General features: G+C 43.2%; 1 protein-coding gene across 1 annotated transcript in view; it reads left to right on the forward strand.

The window, feature by feature from the left end:
• scfd2 (sec1 family domain containing 2) overlaps positions 1 to 18,946 on the forward strand; it is a 224,050-nt gene that overhangs the window by 74,616 nt on the left and 130,488 nt on the right. The window contains exon 5 of the mRNA XM_055636130.1: positions 13,207 to 13,456. Coding sequence (XP_055492105.1) covers positions 13,207 to 13,456 — 250 coding nt within the window. The remainder of the gene's footprint in view (positions 1 to 13,206; positions 13,457 to 18,946) is intronic.

Below are 18,946 nucleotides of genomic sequence, written 5' to 3' on the forward strand. Positions count from 1 at the left end.
TTTAAGTTGGCATGAAAGGCAGAACAATATGGTGTGCAATAGTTGTGGATAGAATATATTTACGATTGGTTTGTTAAAGATTTTGCTATTTTTACTTTTTCCTGGTATTTCTTAGTATTTGATGTAATTAATATTTTTCCTTCTCCAGATTTCTATTGGTCCACACTTTTGAACTGTATTTGTAATTGTGAGTTAATTAATTGAAGAATTGATACAAAATAAAACATTATTATTGAGTAAACATGAACAAAAAAAGGTAGTTGTCCTTCAAAGTGGTCAAAGTTTAGTTTATTGGTATATGTAAAAATACAGTTAGGGGCAGGTACAAAAATCTTGTGTAGTACATCACGAGCACATAGACAACAAAATAAAACATTGTACATAAATTGTTACTCCAACACTTTGTTTCTATATTTGGTTCATAGGGTAATGTTGTGCATTGTTCAGGAGCTGTGTGGTTGTGGAGAAGAAACTATTCTTGAACCTCGTGGTGATAGTTTTGAGACAGTATGGCTTCTGTTCATTGGTAGGAGTGAAACGAGAGTGTAGCCAGGGTGGTGTGGGTCCTTGAAGATGCTGGCTGACTTTTTGAAACAGCGCCTCCTACAGATTCCTTCCATGGTGGGGAGGTCAGTACCCATGATGGACCGGGCAGTATCCACCACTTTATGTAATCTCCTTCGTTCCTAGGGGTTCGAATTGGCGAAACAAGTCGTGATGCAACCAGTACATATAAGACAGCGTAAAACTGTAATGTCCAGGTTTAAGAAAAGCTTCTCCCCAACAACCATCAGGCGATTGAACACTACGAGTTCCAGCTAAACCACGAATTGCCTTGAGAATGCACTGGGAATTTGAGCCGTTGCTTTGGTTATGCATGATATTGTTTAGTTTAGTTTAGAGATGCAGCATGGAAACGGGCCCTACGGCCCACCGAGTCCGCAGCGACCAGCGATCCCCGTACACTACACTATCATAGATGCTAAGGATAATTTACAATCTTTACCAAAGCCAATTTTCCTACAAACCTGTACACCATTGGAGTGTGGGTGGAAACAGAAGCATCCAGAGAAAACCCGCGCAGTCACGAGGAGACTCTGTACAGACAGCACCCCTAGTCAGGATCGAACCTGGGCCTCTAGCGCTGTAAGGCAGCAACTCCACCGCTGCACCACCGTAAATTATGACAGGAAACTATGCTGAATCTACCACTTTCTTGCAACCTCTCGCAATCCTGTGCATAGAAATTGCCATACCAGGCCATGATGCAACCAGTCAGGATATCTGCTACAGCGCATCTGTGGCAGTTTGTTAGAATAATCGGTGATGTGCCAAAGCTTTTTAAAATTGTTAACTTTTTCAGGAAGGGTGAAGTTCTCAGAAATGTCTCAGTTGATTTACTTGCTATAGAAGGGAGACAAAAATGCTGGAGAAACTCAGTGGGTGAGGCAGCATCTATGGAGTGAAGGAAATGGGAAACGTTTCGGGTCCAGACCCTTCTTCAAACTATAGAGGTTGATTTACTTGCTGAAAAATTGATTCATGGCTTTTGTTGAAGCTGGAAGTATGTTTAAAGAAAATATGTACTCTGGCACCTACACCTAAATTCCTGTCAATGACAAAAAATAATGATCAACCTTCTTTCTCCTTCATTTAATCGGATCGTTGAATGTTATCGGACAATGAAAGGCCAAAATGTGTTTCTGATTGGACACAATCTAGTACTCCTTTGCTGTTTGCTTCCAAAAATCTTTCCGACTTTTTATACAAACACTAATTTTCTTTTGATACAACTCGTGGATAGTGGTTGAAAAGAATGCTTTGTGTTGGAAGTTTCAAATCGAGCCTTAAGGTTTTTTCCTCCCCACTGTTCTTTGCCACCCAAGCTACTAGTACCCTATCATTTTACAAAATATATTGTGCGCCTGGCATTGCGTCTTTTAAGCAAACAGAATTGGCCAACTCGAGTCCATTGAGCTGCCAAAACCATCAACTCCCATTGCACTCAATATATCACCAATACAGCAAATCATTTGGTGTTCAATATTTATTGTTAGTCCTTTGTCTTTCAGAATATATGTGAATGGAACACATTTCCCATTAATATTTACTTTGTATATTGGTCTGGAATTTGCTGCATATTCAAAATTTTGTCTTTGTTTCCAATATTATTTGGCTTCAAATGAAAGATTTTATTATGATATATCAAATGTGAAATATAGTCAGTGGTGTGAAACAGTTTTATAACAGTTGTTTTGGACCTCTTGTGGCACGTTCCCAGTCAGTTGAAAATCAGGAGGAGGTTTTAAGATGTAATGCGCGATATTTTTTCACGGCTATGAATTTAAGTTATCATCTTGTAAATCAGCACCACATTTACCCTTCCACTCACAATTTACAGTGCCTTTGCCCAAGAATATGCCATAATTTTTTAACCAGGATCCAACTGGCAGCCCTTCCCCTTTTAATACTTTATTTTGATGGGAGGAATAAAATTGTAAACTTTAGTTTTCACAATAAATGCTTATGGCACCACTGCACCAGTGAAAGTTCCCCCAACAGTTTTGCATAATTTACATCTTGGGCAGAGAACTTTTTGTCATTCAAAACCACAGTTGATTCAAAGTTTTTTTTTCAGCTAGTTTTTCATAGCTCATTGGAACAGGCCCTTTGGCTCACAATGTCTGTGCCAAACATAATGCCAATGTAAACTAATCTCTTGTGCCTGCACATGATCCATATCCCTCCATTTCCTGCATATCCATGTGCTGATCTAAAAGAATCTTAAATGCTTCCATCATGCCTCCACTACCGACCCTGGCAGCACATTCTAGGCACCCACAAAACTGCATTAAAAAAAATAAAAACTCTTGTACATCTCCTTTATACTTCGCTCTTCTCACCTTAAAGCTATGCCATATAGTGTTTAATATTTCCATCCTGGTAAAAAGATTCTGACTGTTTATGCAGTAGATACCTCTCATAATTTTATATACTTCTATCAGATTTGCCCTCCAACGTTCCAAGGGAAACAATCCAAGTTTGTTCAACCTTTCCTTCTAATTTGGGCACCATTCTGGTAAATTTGTCCCTCCCTGGTCATTCCTCCTTGTCCCAGTTCCTGTCCCACGGAAGTAACAGAAGCTTGAAAATTCACACCACCAGAGTCAAGAAGTTTCTTCCTCCGTTACCAGACTTCTGAAAGGTCCCTCCATAAGCTTGGATACTGTCAGATTTGCCCATAGCCCATTGAGAACAATTGGACTTTGTGGAACTGATGTGCTGCAATGCTGAGAAATATATTTTGCACTCTGTATCTTCCCCTTTGCTCTATCTATTGTACTTGAGTTTGAATTGATTGTATTTATCTCTGGTATATTTCATCTGTTCGGATAACAGGCAAACAAAGCTTTTAGCTGTATCTCGGCACACATGACAATAATAAACGTAAACCTCTTTGGTTCCCTCTCCAAGCCTCAGCATCCGTCCTGTAATGGGGTGATCAGAAGTGCATGCAATACTCCAAATATGACTTAACCTAAGTTCTATATAAGCTGCAAAATGATTTTGAGTCTCGTATTCATTGCCCTGACCGATGAGGGAAGCATACCATATACCTTCTTTACCACTCTATCGACTTGCCTTGCCATTTTCTGGGAGCTATGGACTTGGACACCAAGATACGCCTCTGTACATCAATGCTGCTAGTCTTGCCCTTAACATGATGTCAAGTTACAATTGAAGTCCCAAAGAGCAATGCTTTACAGTTGCTCTGATTAACCCTCATCTACAATTTCTCCATCCATTTTAGTAGCTGATCTATATCCTGCTATATACTTTGAAGGCCTTCCTCAATTCTCAATATCCACAATTTTGGTGATATCTGTAAACATATACGAACCAACCATCTACATTTGCGTCTAAGTCGTATGTTTGTCTATAAAGTTCCCAGCACAGATCCCTGCATAACTCCACTGGTCACAGACCTCCATTCAGAATTACACCTTTCCATTACAACCCTCTGTCTTCTATGAGCAAGTCGGCTCTGAATCCAAGTCACCAGGAATCCCAAACACATAATCTTCTGATTCTATAAATCACTAAACCATCAATGTTCACAAAATGTTCTTCCACTGAAATACCAATCATCTGATCAGCCTTGTTCCCTAATACAAGGTCCAGAATGGTCCTTCTTTCAATTCAACGATCCACATACTTTCAGGAAACCCTCTCAAATACACAATAGGTTCGGACCCATTTAATCTTTTGCCGTCTATTTCACTGAGTAATTCCCAGTCAATATTGTTGACATTAAAATCAGCTACTACGATACTTTTGCGAATCTGTTCCTCTATTTCGCACTGGGAGATACATTCAATACATAAATAATTATTTTCAGTAATAAAATTGGCCTGCCGCCTCATAAACAAAAGTTGTTAGTTGTAGATTTCATGCTTTAATATTCTTGACCTTAACTTTTTTTTTTGTCATCTTTTACCATTACTTTGTTTGAAGCTTTCCACATTTTCTATCCAATTTCAAGAGGCAAGAGTGTTTTATTGCCATATGTCCCAGATAGAACAATGAAATTCTTACTTGATGCAGCACAACAGAATATGTAATCATAATAAATAATATAACAAAATCTCAGAAAAAAAACCCAAACAATAACAGTGCAATAATAATAGTCTATTGTAGTTCAGAGCTTATGAGGTTGTAGTGTTTAATAGCCTGATTGCTGTAGGGAAGAAGCTGTTCCTGAACCTGGATAGTTCTCATTACAGTTCTCATGCTCCTGTACCTTCTTCCTGATGGCAGTGGTGAGATGAGTGTGTGGCCAGGATGGTGTGGGTCTTTGATGATGTTGGCTGCCTTTTGAGGCAGCGACTACGATAAATCCCTTTGATGGTGGGGAGGCCAGAGCCGGTGATGGTCTGGGCAGTGTTTGCAACTTTTTGCAGTCTTTTCCGCTCCTGGACCCTCAAGTTGCCGAACCAGGCCATGATGCAACCAGTCAGAATGCTCTCTACTGTGCACCTGTAGAAGTTCAAGAGATTCCTCTTTGACATACCGAATCTCCGTAATCTTCTCAGGAAAGTAGAGGCGCTGATGTGCTTTCTTTATGATTGCATCAGTGTGCTGGATCCAGTTAAGATAGTCGGAAATATGCACGCTCAGGAATTTGATGTTTTTGACCCTCTCCACCATCGTCCCATTGATGTAAACAGGATTGTGGGTCCTCAACCTTCCTCTTCCAAAGACCACAACCAGTTCTTTGGTTTTACTGATATTGAGAGCCAGGTTGTTGTGCTGGCACCATTTGGTCAGTCGGTCGATCTCACTTCTATACTCTGACTCATCACCATCTGTAATTCGTCCCACAACGGTGGTGTCGTCAGCGAACTTGAAAATGGAATTTGCACTATGAGCGGCTACACAGACATGAGTATAGAGTGAGTAGAGCATGGGGCTGAGCATGCAGCCTTGACGTGCACCCGTGCTGATTATCTTATTCTGGCTTCTAGAAAAACATGGTGCCAAGTTGCATGAATGACTTAAATGATTTATGATTTTTGGTGGTCTGCAGAGTTGTGTGTGGAGATCATAATCAGTCCACATTTTCCCCAATTTAAAAAAAAAAGAAAAACTGGGTAAATTTACATTAATCTTTTAATACGATCAATTATTTTGTATCGTGTTTGTTAATATTTTGGAATTTAAATTCTTTCCGGCAACAGTTGAAGTTGCAACTTAACAGTTTGTGTGATTGCAACAGAAAGGTGTTGGACTGCATGTAACCCAACCAGCTTTCTTTTGAGAGAACTGGTTCCCATCTCTTTTGAAAAGGATATCTCCTGTCCGCAAGTCCTGCCATTGTGACTACAATTTCACACTTCACTCTTAATAACTCTCTGGAATAGTAGATCGAGTCGTTAAAATGAAACACAGGCACTTAAATGTTTGCAATAAATGTGGACTTGCCAGAATTACCAACATCCTGTGAAGGAATAACAAAAAAAATAATAACCGAAGAAGAATTACTCTCTCTCTTCCGGTAACATCCTAACTGCAATTAGTTAATGAGGGTTGTTCAACTGTTCACTTCAATGCAATGCCATGCTTACTCAAAGGTCATTTAACTATAAACATTTAACATTTTTCGATTTTCTTACTATGTATTTAAAACCTTTGATCAAATAATGCTGCTCATTGCACTGGCTGGCCAAGCAAAAGCTGAATGCATTTATTTGTGATTTTCTACTAGGGTGTATGGTTTTCATAGCTATGGTTTGACACACATTTTCACCTGGAATTAACTAAAACATTTAAAACTACGATATTTCCGGTCAGATTTAGCTGAAACCCAAAAATCTGGGATAAGATAACGTGATCTTCCTTGGCTTTGTGAAAGAACTGCAGCTTTTTATGAGCATAATAATGCTTACTCTTTAAGAAGAAGTCATGCTAAGCGACTTGTATCCTTCTGGCGCCAACCAGAGCAAAGTTAAGTTTTGTAGTTCATTTCAACTTCCTGGAGCTGACCTTTTATTATTTTATTTTGAATCCTCTGATGTTAAACAAATAAGACCACTCTGAAACCTCTTCAACCAGCAGGAAGTACATTACAGAGGTAGCTACATTTTGTTTCACATGCCATGTGAGAGAAAAGTTTAGTTCTCGCCAGTATGAGAGAAACTAATTGCAAATCAGTCATGGTGCATTATGGCAGGAGCATTTAAATCAGTGATATGGTTTTGTCTGACCTCGATACCCACTATCCCCAGGGTTCCTTTCTAGGCAACACTTCTATATGGCTCTCTCAAGTTCTGCAAATTTGGATACCAACTGAGCAGGCTTCTTAAGAAAAGTTGTCATTTATTTGGTAAGACGTTACAAACCAACCCAAATAGATTTTTTAGAATTTGATATGTGAGGTTAGAAATTGGTGTTGCGAAATGCTACTGCAAAATTATTTTTCTGGCTTGTTGTATTAATAGTCACCATAGTGTGTATTATAAGAGAACTGCTCAATCACAAGCAAACTCCCTGTTAGGCGTAGAAACAAGGAACTGCCGATGTTAGTTTTTCACAATATTTTTGTTTCTACATAAATATATTTGGATGGAGTAAAAAAATATTTGTTGGCCTTAATTATTTTCATTAGATGTTACTAATTGCTCTGAGAAATCCATTCTCATATTCAGGTAGGAATTAAGAAGTTGTTTTGATGGAATCCGAGGGGCCGAGAAGGATGACCCCAGACTTACTCTCGTTTAGTTACTCTCATTTAGTAGAGTTCAGAGTTTGAGATACAGCACGGAAACAGGCTCTTCGGCCCACCGGGGCCAAGCGATCAGCAATGCCCGCATATTAACACTATCCTACACCCACTAGGGACAATTTTTACATTTACATAGCCAATTAACGTATAAACCTGTGCGGCTTTGGAGTGTTGGAGGAAACCGAAGATCTCGGAGAAAACCCATGCAGGTCACAGGGAGAAGGTACAATCTCCGTACGGACAGCACCCGTAGTCAGGATCGAACCCGGGTCTCTGGCGCTGCATTCGCTGTAAGGCAGCTTACTATTTAGTTCCTCGCAACTCACTGAATATGGAAAATGGTAAACTCAACCTTTGCATCAATACTATAGCTATTTTTGAAATGGCAATTTAATTCATTTTTAGTGTTTACAGTGAAGCCAATGCTATCCAACTTTGGAGACACAATTCTATCCACCTTTGGAGACCGATTCTGGAACCAGTAGTCTGATGCAGGGTCTCATCCAGAAAAGTTGACTATCCTTTCGCCTGCACAAGTGCTGCTTGACTCATTGAGTTCTTCCAGCAGCTTGTGTTTTGCTCTCCACCGTTGATTCTCTTTTTGTTTTTCTTCAAATCCATATTATTGTCTTGGTTAATGTGGGCCCTTTACTTTCATATGGAGCAGAGAATAGAGCTATTCAGTTACGAAGAGAGATTGGCGAGGCTAGCTCTTTTTTCCTTGGAGCGGAGTAGTTTAAAAGGGGGGCATGGTTGAGGTATACAAAATTCATGAGCAGTAAATTGCAGATTTTTTTTCCCACATCAGAGATAAAGCTGGTGGACAGAGATTTAGCGTGTCGGAAGGAACTGGACATACTGGATTACACCTAAGATAGACAGAAAATGCTGGAGTAACTCAGCAGATCAGGCAGCTTATCTGGAGAAAAGGAATAGATGATGTTTCGGTTCACCTATTCCTATTCTCCAGAGATACTGCCTGATCCATTGAATTGCTCCAGCATTTTGTGTCCATCCTCCGACTTAATTTAGGTTAGGGGATAAGAATTTTAGAGGGAATGGTATGTGCCTGGGATACGCTATCAACAAATGAGGTGATGAAATGAGTAATGTCACTGACTGAACTGTATGCAAAAAAAATAGGAATTTCACTGCACCTCGGAGCATGTGACAATAAAATACGATTTAATAATTTAACCATTAAGTAACTATCTTTGATCTGACTTTACTGGCTTTATGTTGCACTAATGTTATTCCCTTACCATGTATCTGTATGCTGTGAATGCCTCGATTGTAATCGTGTATTGTCTTTCGCCTGACTGGTTAGCACGCAACAAAAGCTTTTCACTGTACCTCGGTACACGTGACAATAAACTAAAACTGAAACAGATAAATATTTGAGTCGCCTCGGCTTGGAAGGCTAGAGGTCGTGCTGGGAAATGGGATTAATGTGGATGGGAGCCCACTGGCCAGTGTAGAAATGGTGGGGTGACACTATCACATTTAATGCTGGCTATTTTGTTGTTGAAGATGCCTGTCTGAGCTAATTCCATTTATCTGCATTTGACCCATATCTCTCTGAACCTTCCTTATCCATGCACATCTCCACATGTTTTTAAAACAGTGACATTTTATCTCTCTCTGCCATTCCTTTGGCAACCCGTTCTATATCCCCACCACTTACAGTGTGAAAACTTGCCTCTCAAATCCTCTTTAAATCTTTCCCCTTTTGCCTTCAGTCTATGCACTCTAGTTTTATACTCCCGTACATGTGAAAAGGACCATGACCAGGGATCATGGTCAAATTATGCTCATGAAGGAGGACAGAGATCATCTGGTAGATGATGAGCTTTGTCCCAGGTCGGATATCTTCAAATATCCTTTTCCTCAATCAATAATATTCTGGTGCATTAAAGGTGGTGATGAATTCCATTATTGATGTCTAACTTTGCCAGGATGTGGCTCCTAAACATTGGAAAATAGTCCTCATTTTTCAGTATCTCACCATCGCCTTCTAATGTCAAAAGATAATATAGTGCAAGAGGGATAAATTAGTAAAGTACCTTTGACTTGCAAATGTTGAGTGTAAAGCCCATCCTCTTCAGCAAAAACATTGACTGGCTTGAAGCCTGGCCCCTCAGCATACAGAAAAGCCTTGTCTTTATACAGCAGTCAGAAAAGTCAATTTTGTCAGGAGCACTCAGGTTCACTTCTCGCAATCCACATGTGCTGTTCTTACTATGCAATCACAGGAAGTGCAACACCAGCCCTTTAACCTCCATACTCCCCACATCCCCACACTCCTAGGTCAGGTCTTTGTAGGTCTTTACTCAGAGAGTGGTAGCTGTGTGGAATGAGCTTCCAGTGAAGGTGGTGGAGGCAGGTTCGTTTTTATCATTTAAAAATAAATTGGATAGTTATATGGATGGGAAGGGAATGGAGGGTTATGGTCCGAACGCAGGTATATGGGACTAGGGGAGATTATGTGTTCGGCACGGACTAGAAGGGTCGAGATGGCCTGTTTCCGTGCTGTAAATTGTTATATGGTTATATGTTTAGATGCACTGGGAACATTTCCAGATGAAGCAGTGAATAAAATGCATTATTTATTCCTCAGTGCCATCTCTATTGGGTAGACCAATGGAAAGTTAGATCACTGCCTACCTGCACATCTCCATTCCTATGCAGGTAGACACAAAATACTGGAGTAACTCAGCGGGACAGGCAGCATCTCTGGAGAGAAGGAATGGGTGATGTTTCGGGTCGAGACCCTTCTTCAGATCATTCCTATGCATATCCCAACCTGCCTTTTTAATTCTCTATCCCAGTGTCTCTCTGACTTTTCAGTCCTTGGTCCACACCCTCCTATATTTGTCTGCTTAAAGTCCATATTTCATCTTCCAATTAGGCACATTTTAGCTGTCTGAATCTAACATAAAGTTCAGCAATTACAGTACAGAGCATTTCCTGTTTTCGTTTGAGATTTCCAGAATTTTCCTTTGGTAATTTCAAGCAGTGATTATACTTTTCCCAACACTAATCTTGTTTTTATTTGTGCCGTTAACAATATTTTTCATCTTGCACTTTTTGTGATTTTAATTTCCCGATATCCACCTTTTTGCAGATCTTCCCTTTTCTTAACTTTTCTATTTAGTATCAATAGACAATAGATAATAGGTGCAAGAGCAGTCCATTTGGCCCTTCGAGCCTGCACCGCCATTCAATGTGATCATGGCTGATCATCCCCAATCAGTACCCCGTTCCTGCCTTCTCCCCATATCCCCTGACCGCTATTTTTAAGAGCCCTATCCAGCTCTCTCTTGAAAGCATCCAGAGAATCTGCCTCCATCGCCTCTAAGGCAGAGAATTCCACAGCCATATCCTTTTTGCATACTAATTATCTCATAACTTTCATCCTGTTTATCTTTTAACTTTTCTCATCTCTGAGGAATGGTTATAAATGACTAGATAAGCTATGAAGAGAGAAACAAACCGACTGAACATGTCTGGCACTTGATGTTTTTAATTAAGTGAGTATTAAATTATCTAAAATTAGGCCATAAGAGGCAAATATAATCAAAATAATTTTAGGTTACTTCTGCAGAGAGAACATTGGAAAATATTTTAAAATATAAAGCTTAAATGTAGCTGATCAATGTTGAGATGTATGTACTTCTTTCCACATTCCTTTGGGGCAATGTTGAGACCACACCTGGAGAATATTTTTTTTTTTGTCTCCTTTTTTAGGGAGGATGTACTTTTAGTTTAGTTTAGAGATACAGCGCGGAAACAGGCCCTCGGCCGACCGGGTCCGCGCTGACCAGCGACCGGGTCCGCCCTGACCAGCGATCCCCACACACAAACACTATCCTACACCCACTTGGGACAATTTTTACATTTGCCAAACCAATTAACCTACAAACCTATAAGTCTTTGGAGTGTTGGTGGAAACCAAAGATCTCTGAGAAAACCCACGCAGGTCAAGGGGAGAACGTACAAACTCTGTACATACAGCGCCCATAGTCAGGATCGAACCCAGGTCTCCGGTAAGGCAGCAACTCTACCCCTGCGCCACCGTGACCGCCCTTCTATTTGAAACAGTTTGGAGAAGGTGCAAGTGTTTGTATTATGACTTAAAGGCATTGTTTTATGAGAAATCTGGACTGGGTCAGTCATTTCCTAATTAGAGTGTGAGAGAATTGCATGTGGCCTTATTAAACTGTGTACAATTCTGAATGGGTTTAACAAGTTGGTTGCAAAGGCGATGTTATCACCCACTTGGGAAATATAGAGCTTGGAGACATATTTTGGAATAAAATGGAATTGAGGATTTTTTTTTCCTCTCAAAGACTTGTGAATCCTTACAGTATTGCCCCCCAGAGACCTGCAGAGGTTGAATCACTGAATGTATTTAAGCTTCAAATGGAATGATATTTGAATTACAGTGTAATTGGAAACAGATATGAAAGTGAAGTTAAGGCCATGATAAGATCAACTCTGAGATTACTGAATGGCAGGGCAGACTCACAAGGCCACATAACAGACTCTCATTCCTATTTCTTATGTCAAGTAAAAGTCGGAAATTAAAGTGTTCAAGATTAGATTTCTATAATTAATAGAGAGAAATGATTTATTTCTGACAACAAAATAGCCTTTGGTTTTTGGAATCCTTGAGCGACTTTGGACTTTCATAGTTTGGGATTTCCCATTTGTAGAGGAGCAAAGTATTTGAAGATTGCTAATGTTGATTGCTCCTCTGCAAATGTAAATCTGAGTGACTGTTTCAGTGCTACAAATAATATTGTAGGGTTGGGAAGGACAACATAATTGGGCAGGCTACAAGTGTGAATAATGTAAGGGCATGGCTCAGCCTGGTTGTGATCTTTCTCGTAATTAGTCTGCTGGAATTCATTGCTTAGATTGTCAAGCGAAGAATGGCCAGCTGGATGACGTTCTGCAGAGTGCTTGTTGCCATTGAAACTATTCTGCAGTTCAGGTCTCGAAGGAGCTGGCAATCACTTAAATATACTCAAACTAATTAAGCCAAGTACATGTGAAGTAACTGGGAAAAAAAGATAGTCTCCATGCTGGGAAGCCAATTTTTTTTTCTCTCTGAAAAAATAGATAAGGACGATAAACAAATACAAATGACACAGTGGCATAAGTACATTCACTCATTATTCTTTTAATTCATTTGTTATCTTTTTCTCTAAATTCTAAAACCCACGCCTTGAATAATATCTAGTTTTTTGTCTAGACATTCTGTAAAGCTTATGCAAAGGACAGAATTTCTCAGGATATGATCAGAAACATGAGGCTAACCAAGCAATGATTACCATTGGTTCCAACCTCATTTAAATTGTTCATTCTGCCAATTTTATTTTTTTCCTGATCACAGTGTTGCTGGGTTGAAGGACACCGTGTATGTTGTATTGGTTTATTATTGTCAGGTCTATGGAGGTACAATGAAAAACTTTGTTTTGTATGCTATCCAGGCCAATCATACCAGACATGAATACAATGAATTATTCTGTATTCTGCCACAGCATTGAATATTCAACTTAAAATATTGGTGTCATTAAATTGTTCATTTAGTAATTGCAGTCGTTAAGAAATTAAGACCATTATTTCGTAATCACAGTTGTTCAGAATTATAGTAAACATTGAAATATATAGTTGGCTATGAAAATAGTGATGCTATTATTCAACTTAATAAACCTAGTCCTTTGTTCAGAGTTTAGCCATTCCAAAGGATTTTAATTGAACCACATTTTTCCTCAGTATTTTCTATATTTTTATAACTATTATTGTAATGTTGGATTGGTTCAAAATTGATTTTGAAATGATGTATGAACCTTTTGGGGGGGAGAAAAATTGACTCAATTTTTCACTGAAATTAAAAATCTTTTATGTTTGTTTTGCAGACCCTGGACGATTCTGATGTGCCATGTGTTTTAACCCAACTTTTGTCCATAATCAAGCCACATGGGGAAAGAGATGCCTTAGATTACAACCTAGAAGAAATTCTAGTTCTTTTGGTTTACATCTACTCTGTGGTAGGAGAACTCAAGATGGACGAGACAATGGATAAGGCTGAATGTGCGGTCAAAAAAGCCTTGTTGCAGTCATTGTGTGACGAACCTAACTTATCTCAGATACTTCAGCAAATGACAGGTGAGTTTGAATTCCATTTTATTTAGCCAAAACCAAATCGTAATAGCCAGACCAAAATTACAAAATGTTATTGATTGGCCTTTGTTGTGGGATTTCTGTGAGTGTTGGTCACAGTACCTTTGCAATTGTGTGGAAGAAGACAAGTATTCATTTTTCATTATTTGAAGATCTCCTTCATGTTATTTCTATCCTCCTGAAGGCAATGCCATGGTTGAGGAAAAAAGGGATCAGAATTTACAGAGAAACAGAAAAAATAGACAATAGGTGCAGGAGTAGGCCATTCGGCCCTTCGAGCCAGCAGAGCCATTCAATGTGATCATGACTGATCATCCTCAATCAGTACCCCGTTCCTGCCTTCTTCCCATAGCCCCTGACTTCGCTATTTTTAAGAGCCCTATCTAGCTCTCTCTTGAAAGCATCCAGAGAACCTGCCTCCACCGCCCTCTGAAGCAGAGAATTCCACAGACTCACCACTCTCTGTGAGAAAAAATGTTCCTCGTCTCCGTTCTAAATGGTTTACTCCTTATTCTTAAACTGTGGCCCCTGGTTCTGGACTCCCCCAACATCGGGAACATGTTTCCTGCCTCTAGCGTGTCCAAACCCTTAACAAAAATATTAGATTCCTTAAAGCATTGGTACTTATTGAAGTGGAAGTGGCACAACTGTTTAGAAATAGACGATACCCTCCATGTTTGAGTGAGATACATCAGCAGGATAACTAAAAATATTTTACATTTATTTTCTTCAAATTTAATTATGACAAACTATACCATGTTAGAAACGACTGAATGGAGTGGGTAAAAGTGACCACAGGAATTGGTGCTTCACCGCAGCTCTGCGTAATGCACACCACTGATTTGGCGAAGAAGACAAAATGTTTTATTTTTAGGGAGACACGAGACTGCGAATTCTGGAATCTTAAGCAAAAAAGAAACTGCTGTTTATTTCACGAGTATTTAATTAAGGACTAAGGAAGCCTTATTGAATTGTGTAGACCTTTACTGAAATCGTACCTGAAGTACTGTATGGAGCTTTGAACTCCGTACCTAAGAAATGTCCTTATCTGTCACCCCATCAGCTTTCTTATCCAGCACATCATTTTTTGACATTTCTGCAGCTGCAACATGATCCCATCACCAGTCACATCTTTCCCTTCTTGGGCACTTTCCCCACAACTGTAGAAGTGTGACACCTGTCTCTACACCAACCCCCTCACCAACATCCAGGAACTTAAACAGTCCTTTCAAGTGAGGTAGTGATTAACCAGCACCTTCTCCAATCTTGTCTATTGCATTAAATGCTCTTGTTGTGGGCTCCTCTACATCGGCGAGACCAAGTGCAGACTGGATGACTGCTTTGCCGAGCATCTGTGATTTATCCACAATGGCCATCTCCTGGTTGGCAGCCATTTTAATTCCACTCCCCAGTCTGACAATGACCTAGAGTGAGACTCTCGCCCGTCTAAACCTATTTGATCTCCCAGTTACTAAACACTTTAACTACCCTTTCCATTCCCACACTGACCACACTGACCATTTGAGGAACAGCACCTCATATTTTGCTTGAGCAGCTTACACCACAGCGGTATGAACATTGACCTTTAACTTCAAGTATCCCTTGCTTTCCCACTCTCTCCAAACCTCCCCCTTCCCAATTCTCCGTCCGACCAGTCTCACTGTCCCTACTACATTTTATCTCTGTTTGCTTTGTTGTTACCTTCTCCCAGTTAACATTGATCTATTCTACATTTTCCTTGATTTCCATTCCCTTTGTCATAGAAACATAGAAAATAGGTGCAGGAGGTGGCCATTTGGTCCTTCGAGCCAGCACCGCCATTCATTGTGATCATTAAAATCAGTAAAGGGCCTGTCCCACTTTCACGACTTTCCCATTTTTTTTACTCGAGGACATTTTTTTATCGGGCTAGAAAAAATGTCCTGACCAACCTGCTGTCACGAGCACCTACTGCTAGCATAACGAGCCGCTACGATATATCTTTTATAGAAACTTACAAAATTCTTAAGGGGTTGGACAGGCTAGATGCAGGAAGATTGTTCCCGATGTTAGGGAAGTCCAGGACAAGGGGTCACAGCTTAAGGATAAGGGGGAAATCCTTTAAAACCGAGATGAGAAGAACTTTTTTCACACAGAGAGTGGTGAATCTCTGGAACACTCTGCCACAGAGGGTAGTTGAGGCCAGTTCATTGGCTATATTTAAGAGGGAGTTAGATGTGGCCCTTGTGGCTAAGGGGGTCAGGGGGTATGGAGAGAAGGCAGGTACGGGATACTGAGTTGGATGATCAGCCATGATCATATTGAATGGCAGTGCAGGCTCGAAGGGCCGAATGGCCTACTCCTGCACCTAATTTCTATGTTTCTATCTACGAACTCCTACGGACCCGTGACGAACATTCTGCGAGTTTGAATCGGGAAAACTCGGGAGAATTTGTGTATTACGTCGTGAAAGTGGGACAGGCCCTTAACCCGTGCCTCCCTTCTCCCCATACCCCTTGATTCCGCTAGCCCCAAGAGCTCCATCTAACTCTTTTTAATTCATCCAGTGAATTGGGGTCCACTACCTTCCGTGGCAGAGAATTCCACAAATTCACAACTCTTTGGGTGAAAATGTTTTTCCTTATCTAAATTGCCTCCCCTTTATTCTTAGACTGTGGCCCCGGGTTCTGGACTCCGCCAACATTGGGAACATATTTCCCGCATCTACCTTGTCCAGTCCTTTTATAATTTTATATGTTTCTATAAGATCACCCCTCATCCTTCTAAATTCCAGTGAATACAAGCCCAGTCTTTCCAATATTTCCTCATTATGCCAGTCCTGCCATCCCGGGGATTAACCTCGTGAACCTACTCTGCACTCCCTCAATAACAAGGATGTCCTTCCTCAAGTTAGGAGACCAAAACTTCATCTAGCTAATGTTATCCCACTTTTTAAGAAAGGCGGGAGAGAGAAAACAGGGAATTATAGACCAGTTAGCCTGACATCAGTGGTGGGGAAGATGCTGGATAAAATTATAAAATTTAAAAATTATAAAATCGTGCTTGACTAATTATCTGGAAATTTTTGAGGATGTAACTAGAAAAATAGACAAAGGCGAGCCAGTGGATGTAGTGTACCTGAAAGCATTTGATAAGGTCCCACATAGGAGATTAGTGGGAAAAATTAGAGCATATGGTATTGGGGGGATAGGGTAGTGACATGGATATAAAATGTGGTTGGCAGACAGGAAACAAAGAGTAGGGATTAACGGGTCCCTTTCAGAATGGCAGGCAGTGACTAGTGGGGTACCGCACGTCTCAGTGCTGGAACCACAGCTACTTACAATATACATCAATGATTTGAATGAAGGGATTCAAAGTAATATTACCAAATTTGCAGATGACACAATGCTGGGTGGCAGTGTGAACTGTGAGTAGGATGCTATGAGGATGCAGTGTGACTTGGACAGATTGAGTGAGTGGGTGGATGCATGGCAAATGCAGTTTCACGTGGATAAATGTGAGGTTATCCACTTTTGTGGCAAAAACAGGAAGGCAGATTATTATCTGAATGGTGTTTGGTTGGGAAAAGGGGAAGTACAAAGAGATCTCGGGGTCCTTGTTCATCAGTCACTGAAAGTAAGCACGCAGGTGAAACAGGCAGTGATGAAAGCTAATGGCATGTTGGCCTTCATAACAAGAGTTGAGTATAGGAGCAAAGAGGTCCTTCTGCAGTTGTACAGGGCCTGAGTGAGACCACACCTGGAGTCTTTTGGTTTTATACCGTCCCGAACTTCCCTTGTCAGCCACAGTTGCCTCTTACTCCGTTAGAATCTTTCTTCCTCTTTGGAATGAAATGATCCTGCATCTTCTGAATTTGCCCAGAAATTCCTGCCATTGCTGTTCCACCGTCATTCCTGTTAGAATCCTTTTCCAGTCGACCCTGGCCAGCTCCTCTCTCATGCCTTCATAGTCTCCTTTGTTCAACTGCATCACTGCCACTTCTGATTTAACCTTCTCCCTCTCAAATTGCAGATTAAAACTTATCATATTATGATCACTACCTCCGAGCGGTTCCTTTACCTTGAGCTCCCTTATTAAATCTGGTTCATTAGACAACACTAAATCCAGAATTGCCTTCTCTCTGGTCTGCTCCAATACAAGCTGCTCTGAGAATCCATCTCGGAGGCATTCTACAAACTCCCTTTCTTGGGGTCCAGAACCAACCTAATTTTCCCAGTCTACCTGGACATTGAAATCTCCCAAAACCACAGTGGCATTATCTTTCTTACATGTCAATTTTAACTCCTGCTGCAACTTACACCCTATATCCAAGCTCCTGTTTGGGGGCCTGTAGATAACTCCCATTAGTGTCTTCTTCCCTATACAATTCCTTAATTCTACCCACAGCGCGTCTATATCGCCGGTCTCTACCCCCCCACCCCCCCCCCCCCCCCCCCCCCCCCCCCACCCCCCCCCCCCCCCCCCCACCACCCCCCCCCCACCCCCCCCCCCACCCCCTCCCCCCCACTTCTCCACCCCCCCCCCCCTCCCCCCCCCCTCCCCCTCCCCCCACCCCCCCCCCCACACCCCCCCCCACCCCCCCCCCCCCCCCCCCCCCCCCCCCCCCCCCAACCCCCCCCCCCCCCCCCCCCCCCCCCCCCCCCCCCCCCCCCCCCCCCCCCCCCCCCCCCCCCCCCCCCCCCCCCCCCCCCCCCCCCCCCCCACCCCCCCCCACCCCCCCCCCCCCACCCCCCCCCCCCCCCACCCCCCCCCCCCCCCCCCCCCCCCACCACCACCCACCACCCCCCCCCCCCCCCCCCCCCCCCCCCCCCCCCCCCCCCCCCCCCCCCCCCCCCCCCCCCCCCCCCCCCCCCCCACCCGCCCCCCCCCCCACCCCCCCCCCCCCCCACCCCACCCACCCCCCCCCCCCCCCCCCCCCACCCCCCCCCCCCCCCCCCCCCCCCCCCCCCCCCCCCCCCCACCCCCCCCCCCCCCCCCCCCCCCCCCCCCACCCCCCCCCACCCCACCACCCCCCCCCACCCCCCCCCCACCCCCCCCCCCCCCCCCCCCCCCCCCACCCCCCCCCACCCCCCCCCCCCCCCCCCCCCCCCCCCACCCCCCCCCCCCCCCCCCCCCCCCCCCCCCCCCCCCCCCCCCCCCCCCCCCCCCCCCCCCCCCCCCCACCCCCCACCCCCCCCCCCCCCCCCACCCCCCCCCCCCCCCCCCCCCCCCCCCCCCCCCCCCCCCCCCCCCCCACCCCCCCCCCCCCCCCCCCCCCCCCCCCCCCCCCCCCCCCCCCCCCCCCCCCCCCCCCCCCCCACCCCCCCCCCCCCCCCCCCCCCCCCCCCCCCCCCCCCCCACACCCCCCGTCACCCCTTGCAAGGGACTGAATTTCATCCCTCACCAACAGAGCTACACCACCTCCTCTGCCCACCTGCCTGTCCTTTCTATAGGACGTATAACCCTGAATATTCAGTTCCCAGCCCCGATCCT

The sequence above is a fragment of the Leucoraja erinacea genome, chromosome 1 (assembly GCF_028641065.1).
Source record: "Leucoraja erinacea ecotype New England chromosome 1, Leri_hhj_1, whole genome shotgun sequence".
NCBI lineage: Eukaryota > Metazoa > Chordata > Chondrichthyes > Rajiformes > Rajidae > Leucoraja > Leucoraja erinaceus.